The sequence below is a fragment of the Miscanthus floridulus genome, chromosome 17 (assembly GCF_019320115.1).
Source record: "Miscanthus floridulus cultivar M001 chromosome 17, ASM1932011v1, whole genome shotgun sequence".
Lineage (NCBI taxonomy): Eukaryota > Viridiplantae > Streptophyta > Magnoliopsida > Poales > Poaceae > Miscanthus > Miscanthus floridulus.
In genome coordinates this window covers 24,880,841-24,887,566 of record NC_089596.1, presented here as the reverse complement: position 1 = coordinate 24,887,566, position 6,726 = coordinate 24,880,841, and the positions used below count along the sequence as shown (strand labels likewise).

Genomic DNA, 6,726 nt, shown 5'->3' with positions numbered 1-6,726 from the left:
TACCGATAGCTTCATATTTTTGTATGGACGAAATTGTCTCTTCCTCCTCGCCTCTCTCACCACTCATCAGCTCTCCACAGTCTCGCTCCCCCTGTGTGTCGTGAGTGTGAGAGGAGACGAGGAAGGGGCAATTTGGTCCATAAGAAAATACGGAGCTATCCGTATGTATGCATGTGAGCTCAAAGACACAGACATATTTTAAGTAAGAGAGAAATTATAATGACATTAGCACTATTAAATGAGAAGTAGTAGTGTAATATCTCATAAACGTAATCGAATTTAAAATTTATAATGCCATGATCCAATTAACCCTTTATATTGCAGAGTTTCCTCACTCCCTACCCAATTCACGACTTGACCTGTCCATTCCGATCCCGGCCCAGGTGCGCCATCGACGCATGGCTCCGGCGGCCGGCGCCCCCATCGTCGCGCTGGGCGAGGACCTCCTCCGCGAGGTCTTCATCCACCTTCCGGCCTCCGCCGACCTCCTCCGCGCAGCCGCCGCATGTAAGCCCTTCCTCCGCGCTGCCCGCAGCGCGCCCTTCCTCCGCCGCTTCCGCCGCCGCCACCCCTCCTGCCCGCGCCTCCTCGGCTGCCTCCTCCTCTTCCCCAACCGCTGCATCGGCAAATCCCACTTCGTACCCATCTCTGCTTCCCCCTCCTCCTCCTCCTCGTCGTCTGCGGCCGCGGCCGCCAACGGTGGCGACTTCGCCCTCTCCTTCCTTCCCGGCGGCGGTTGGCTGGGCCAGGGCGCAGCCGCGTGGAAGCACCTGGACTGCCGCAACGGCCGCCTTCTCCTCGAGAACCTGGGGTCCCATGAACTCGCCGTCGCGGATCCCATCTCCCGCCGCTACGTCTCCCTCCCCGCGCCTCCCGCCGGGCGCGCCGTCGGGTACGGCCTATTCGACGACGACGGCGACTCGTCGGAGTTCCGGGTGGTTTGCATCTCGTGGGACGCCGCATCGCGGGAGCTACGCGCGCTGGTCCTGGCCTCCGGCGAGCTCTCCTGGGCCGACGTCGCCGGCATCGCGTGCCAGCCCAATCTAGCCGCCGGCTCCCGGGTGATGCAGGCGAACCGGTCGCTGTACTGGAGGCTCGAGGGCGGGGAGCACATGGTGGCGTTCAGCACGGCGTCCATGGAACTCTCGGTTTTGGACCTCCCGCCTGCCCTGCGGGATCTCCGCTTCGACGCCCTCGACAGAGGAGAAGAGGAGGATGCCAATGTCCTCCACCTGCTCACTATGACCGGCTACCGCATCGAGGTGTGGGCTGGCATGGTGGATGGTGACGGTGGGATGGCATGGAGGCAGGTGGAGAAATCGTTTAGGTTCCACAAGGCACTGACGGAGATGATCGATCCTTCACTGGAGTCATACCGGATGATCAATCCTTCACTGCAGTCATACCGAGATGATATACATGTCATTGGGGTGGCCGCTGGCCTTGTGTTCTTCCGGAAGTGGACTCATCTATTCACCATTGATCTTGAAACTATGAAGCTCAAGAGGTTGCCCGAAGCGGATTGCCTGGGGGCGTTGATCTACCCTTACACAATTGCATGGCCACCCTCTTTGTTGAATCCTACTGGACAAGGCGCTTGATGTAGTGGGGGAACTGGTCAGTGGTGGGTACCTCATGCAACTCTGAGTAAATTATACCTGCTTAAACACAACTATCTCAACCAAGCCTTTTGTTCATATTTTCTACTAATGCTAGTGTCTTTAGTGTTCAAAACTTTAATTGTTACTAGTTTTTCGGTTTGGCATACTGGTATAGCTGAGTCCTTTTGACTTTGATGTAGGAATATGACGGTTAGCTCCAGCATAAGATGTTTTTGCAGAGGCGATGGTGGAAAAGGGAGAATCTCAGTTATTGTGATGAAGTCTTGGAGATAATCAGTCGCTATAGTTTGTGATTGTTACTATATTCACTGTCTAGATTGGCACAATGTTCCCTAAATCTTATCCGAACTCTCAACGGTGAGACTTGATAGTACAATAGCTGTGTTTGGTTGGTGTGTTCTAGTTATGCTTGTCGGAAACTGCTTAGTCGTTGTATAACTCAAATATTTTGTGCCAATTTCTGGATCACTCCATCTGATTTGTCACTTTCGGTTCTTTCCGCAATTGTCAAGCAAGGTCTGAGAATTGACCCATCTGATGGTGGTAGTTGCTTTTCACTCTGCCTGAAACAATTTGATCTATCTGAAGATTCCCACTGTTCTGCAGTGGACAAGGGTCCTTGAGCTACTGTACACTATACTACTATCATGTATCTTGTACCGGTCTTATGTACGAGTATTGCAGTGATGGATGCGAATTTCTGTTCCAGGGGCTTCATTATGTAACGTGAATGTGGCATCTGGTGATTTGGACAGTTATCCACTTATTCCAGCTGCTGCGGCCAATCTTGTTTCCGGTGGAGACTGGAATTAGCCTTTTTGGATGCGAACTTAGCTGTTGCTATGATGTTACGATATCATACCAAAGTCATTAGCACTAGATCCAAGCAACTCCATTTGCTACAGTTTTATTAAACATGATCGTTCATACGTTCTGTACAGAGTCTGAAAGGTTGCAGATACAAAGGAGTGAAATCAGATAGGTTGATGCCATACAAGGACATCATGCAGCTCCTTCCCCTACGCGCTGTATGAACTATGAAGCATGTCCACATTTGCCTGCGAATCCATCTTCCGAGATGAGTGGCTCGTGAAGGCAACCAGAATAAACAAATTTCAGGCGAGATATATGAATTTTGCACAAATTTCAGGCGAGATATATGAATAAACAATCCTGAAACATAGTTTAGCGACTATCATGTATGATGGCCAATTGCACATGGAAAACCAGACATGTAAACAAGAAACTAGAATGGACGATAGACACCTGACATTTTCACAGAGCATTGCTCTCTACTAGGTAGAAGGGCAGGCCTGTTGCAGTGGTAAGAGCTGTCTCATTGAGTCACTAAGTTATGGGTTCGAAGCCGTCTCTCCGTAGATTTTGCGAGGGAAAGGCTTGTCTCAGTTTATTCTTTCCCTAGACCCCACTCATGTGGAAGCCTCCGGCACTGGGTCTACCCTTTTTATTGCTCTCTACTAGATTTAGATTTAAGCAACTCTATTTGCTATGGTTTTGTTAAACATGACCATTCATACGTTATGTACATAGTCTGAATGGTTGCAGATACAAAGGTGTGAAATCAGATTTGCATTTGCATCATTATCACTACCAAGGTCAACACTATATAAGCTATTATGCATACATAGGTTCCCTTGTGCCCCATTCCAAATTATAAGACATTTTCTCTTTTCTAGATACATAGCTTTTGCTATGCACTTAAATATACACTATCTATACATAGTAAAAGCAATGTATCAGAAAAGCCAAAACATCTTATAATTTAGAGCGGAGGAAGTAGATGCTGCCCAATAGGGCCAGCGCGAAGCCAATGCTCCCTCTTCGCTGTGGTACATTCTTCGATCTTCCCATCTACTACCTCCATGCGTGCTATCTCATTCCCTTACGGGCTGGTATGGAGAGCATGTCCACCTTCGCCTGCTTATCCATCTTCTGAGATGAGTGACTTTTTTTTGAACGCAACTGAGATGAGTGACTCGTGAGGGCAAGACACCCATTGATGAAGCAAACCAGAATGCATTCTGTAAACATTTCAGGCGAGATATATGAATAAACAATCCAAAAACATGTATAGCGACTATCATGTATGATGCCCAGTTGACCATGGAAAATCAGATATGTAAACAAGAAACTAGAATGGAAGATAGACATCTGAAATTTCACAGAGCATTGCTCTCTATAAGATCTTCTTGATCACTGGCAACTGCAGACAACTGCATCAGCACATCATCAGGGTGAGACCTTGGCCCAATGACAAAAGAACGGACCTCCTTTTCCAGCTCAATCCAGCTCTTGCCAGTGTCCTTCCTCAAGCCCTTTTCTCTCATCCTCTTCATGATCCTGGCTCTGTCATCCCATCTGCCCTCAGATGAGTAGATGTTTGAGAGCAAGACATAAGCGGCAGTGCAGTCAGGGTCCAGGAGGAGCAACTTCTCTGCTGCATATTTTCCGACTTCTGAGTTCTTATGGAAGCTGCAAGCTCCCATCAAGGCCTGCCAGAGGAGAGCGCTGTCCTTGAAGGGTCCATCTTCTATGAATGCCTTGGCGTCATCCAGCTGGCTGGCTCGGCCAAGCATGTCAACCACACATGCATAATGCTCCACCTTTGGATGGATTCCATATTGTGATGACATGGAATTCAGTATCTCCAGTCCTTTCCTGGCTGATCCAACATGGCTGCATCCGTGGAGCAGTGACAAGAATGTGACATTAGTCGGCTTGACATGATCGGCTTTCATGGACTCAAACAATCCAAAAACCTCCGAACCATGACCATGTCGGGCAAAGGCTGCAATGATGGAATTCCATGTAATCGTATTCTTGCTCGGCATTCCATCAAACACTTCGATAGACTCCTGTAGTTCACCGCATTTGGAATACATATTGATCAGACCATTGCAGACATAGGTGTTCCGTCCGAAGCACTTTTTGATGACCAATGCGTGGATCTGCTTCCCAAGAGCAAATGGCGCGGAAGCACCGAAGGCCCCCAGGACTGCAGAAACCATGTTTGCATCAATGTGGATTCCTTTCCCGACCATCTCAGCAAACAATCCGAATGCCTTCTCCTCCAGTCCATTTTGAGCAAACCCAACAAGAATCACGGTCAAGAAAACTTCATCAGGATCCTGACAGGAGCGGAACACCCTTAGCGCATCCTCCATCAACCCACATTTGGAGTACATATCCATGAGCTCACTCTCGACATGGAGATCAGTCTCAAACCCAGCCTTAACGGCAAGCCCATGAATCTGCTGCCCTTCCCTGGCGGCAAGTGATCCGGCACATGCTAACAAAGAGCTTGAGTATGAGGCCCTGTTGGCGTCCACCGCGTGCCTCATCTGCCGAAACAGAGACAGACTCTCCCTATATCGTTCTGCCCGAGCCATCCCGGAGACCATGGCCGTCCACGTGATGACGTTCCTGTCTGCCATGGCGTCGAACGTCCGTTCCGCCGAGCCTGGGGAGCTGCACTCGAAGTAGGCGGTGATCAGCGCGTTCCCGACGGACACCTCGGCGTCGAGCCCACACGACACCGCCAGTCCGTGCACCACGGGGAGCGACGCGGCGCCCGTGCCCCAGCCCCCGCCCCCGTCAGCACGCGCGCATGCGGACAGGACGGTGGTGAACGTGGCGTGGTCGCACGCGGCGGCGCCTGGTGCGGAGCGCAGCATCCGCCTGAGCAGCGTGAGCGCATCCGTGGCCAAGGCGGAGGCGGCGAGGAGCGAGTTCCAGGACACGGAGTCCCGGAGGGGCATTTCGTCGAACACCCTGGCGGCGTCCCCGCGGCGGCCGCAGCGGCCGTACATGGCGACGAGGGAGTTCCATACGGCGAGCACGTGGTGCAAGCTGGCACGGTGTGGGCAGAGGCGGAAGTGGTTGGGGTTCTTGGCGACGATGGCGTGCAGCGCGGTGCCGAGGCGGAGGTCCCCGGCGCGGCCGCAGCGGGCGAGGACGCCGCTGAGGTGGGCGTAGTTGAGGAGTGGGGACCACGCATCTCTCATTCGGCGTCGGTCGTTGCAGATCCACAAAGAAACTCGAAACGCACCTGACAGTATTTTACTCTAGCTGACGATGGAATGAAAATAAATATATGAGCTACTGTTTGGGTTGGAGCCTAATCTAGGTATTCAAGCAAACAGATTCTATATACCTTATTTTTTAAAACAAATATTTATTTCGGCCTCTAGTAGAGTTTTGCACACAGTCATTTATTATCACGTATCTAGCCTTGATTGATTAAAGACTCACAAAAACTAAAAATAAGGTTTTGAGACAAACTCAAACTCAATGACTAACTAAGCACTAAGCCTATTAGAAGACAGACACACATTGTTTGCGAAGATATCCATTGCCACGTTCTCTAGCAAACGACAAGCCTCCTTTACGAAGAATGGACTAGAAACACATCTAGCAGGTTGCTCTGAAAATTACTTGTAAATAAAAAAATAATCTTTTTTTTTTATCAAACGCCGTGTCATTTCTAGCCAACTAAATATACCAGCGAATAGCAATTGCGCCTAGCCAAACTAGAGAATGCAATTTATTAATATGTACCTGTTGAGCCCATGACCCCTAAAAATCTAATAAGTCCTTCGGAGGCTGTAAACCAAATGCAAAACAATCCTCCAAATAATACTTGCAATATGACAATCGGAAAACAAGTGTTGTATAGTTTGCTTGTTGTTGCAAGAATAATAATTATCATCGTATATATCTGATTTTTTTGGTATATAAACAGACAACAACGATTGCTATCTATTGGATCAAAATCTGATGACTCTAGAAGCTTCTTGTTCTATTGAACGGGAAGAGGTTAGGGGAAAGAGTTGCCGCTGTTGGATGAGAGTAGATAGGCCTAACAATGGTGGTGGGAGAGACAAGGGGATGTGGAGGCACCGTGGCCACAACGGTGGGGGACAACTAGTAAGCGGGGAGAGGGTCAGGCCGAGAGAAAGGTGGCACGGTAGTGGTATTGCTACCACCAGAGATGAGAGGAGAGTGAGCAATAGTGAGCGGGTGCGTGTGAAACAATTGACCAAAGTAAGAAGAAGCCCTCATCTAAGGCCCTAATTGCTATGAT

General features: G+C 49.6%; 2 protein-coding genes across 2 annotated transcripts; one reads left to right on the top strand and one right to left on the bottom strand.

Moving 5' to 3' along the window:
• The first annotated feature begins 347 nt into the window (after positions 1-347).
• LOC136517943 (uncharacterized) lies at positions 348-2,254 on the top strand. The gene is made up of 2 exons (XM_066511600.1): positions 348-1,624; positions 1,802-2,254. The coding sequence occupies exon 1, from the start codon at positions 399-401 to the stop codon at positions 1,599-1,601; it is 1,203 nt and encodes a 400-aa protein (XP_066367697.1). The 5' UTR covers positions 348-398; the 3' UTR covers positions 1,602-1,624; positions 1,802-2,254.
• Positions 2,255-3,425: 1,171 nt separating this feature from the next.
• Positions 3,426-5,658, bottom strand: LOC136518780 (pentatricopeptide repeat-containing protein At3g05340-like). Its single transcript, XM_066512471.1, has one exon. The coding sequence runs from the start codon at positions 5,645-5,647 to the stop codon at positions 3,803-3,805; it is 1,845 nt and encodes a 614-aa protein (XP_066368568.1). The 5' UTR covers positions 5,648-5,658; the 3' UTR covers positions 3,426-3,802.
• Between the last annotated feature and the right edge of the window lie 1,068 nt (positions 5,659-6,726).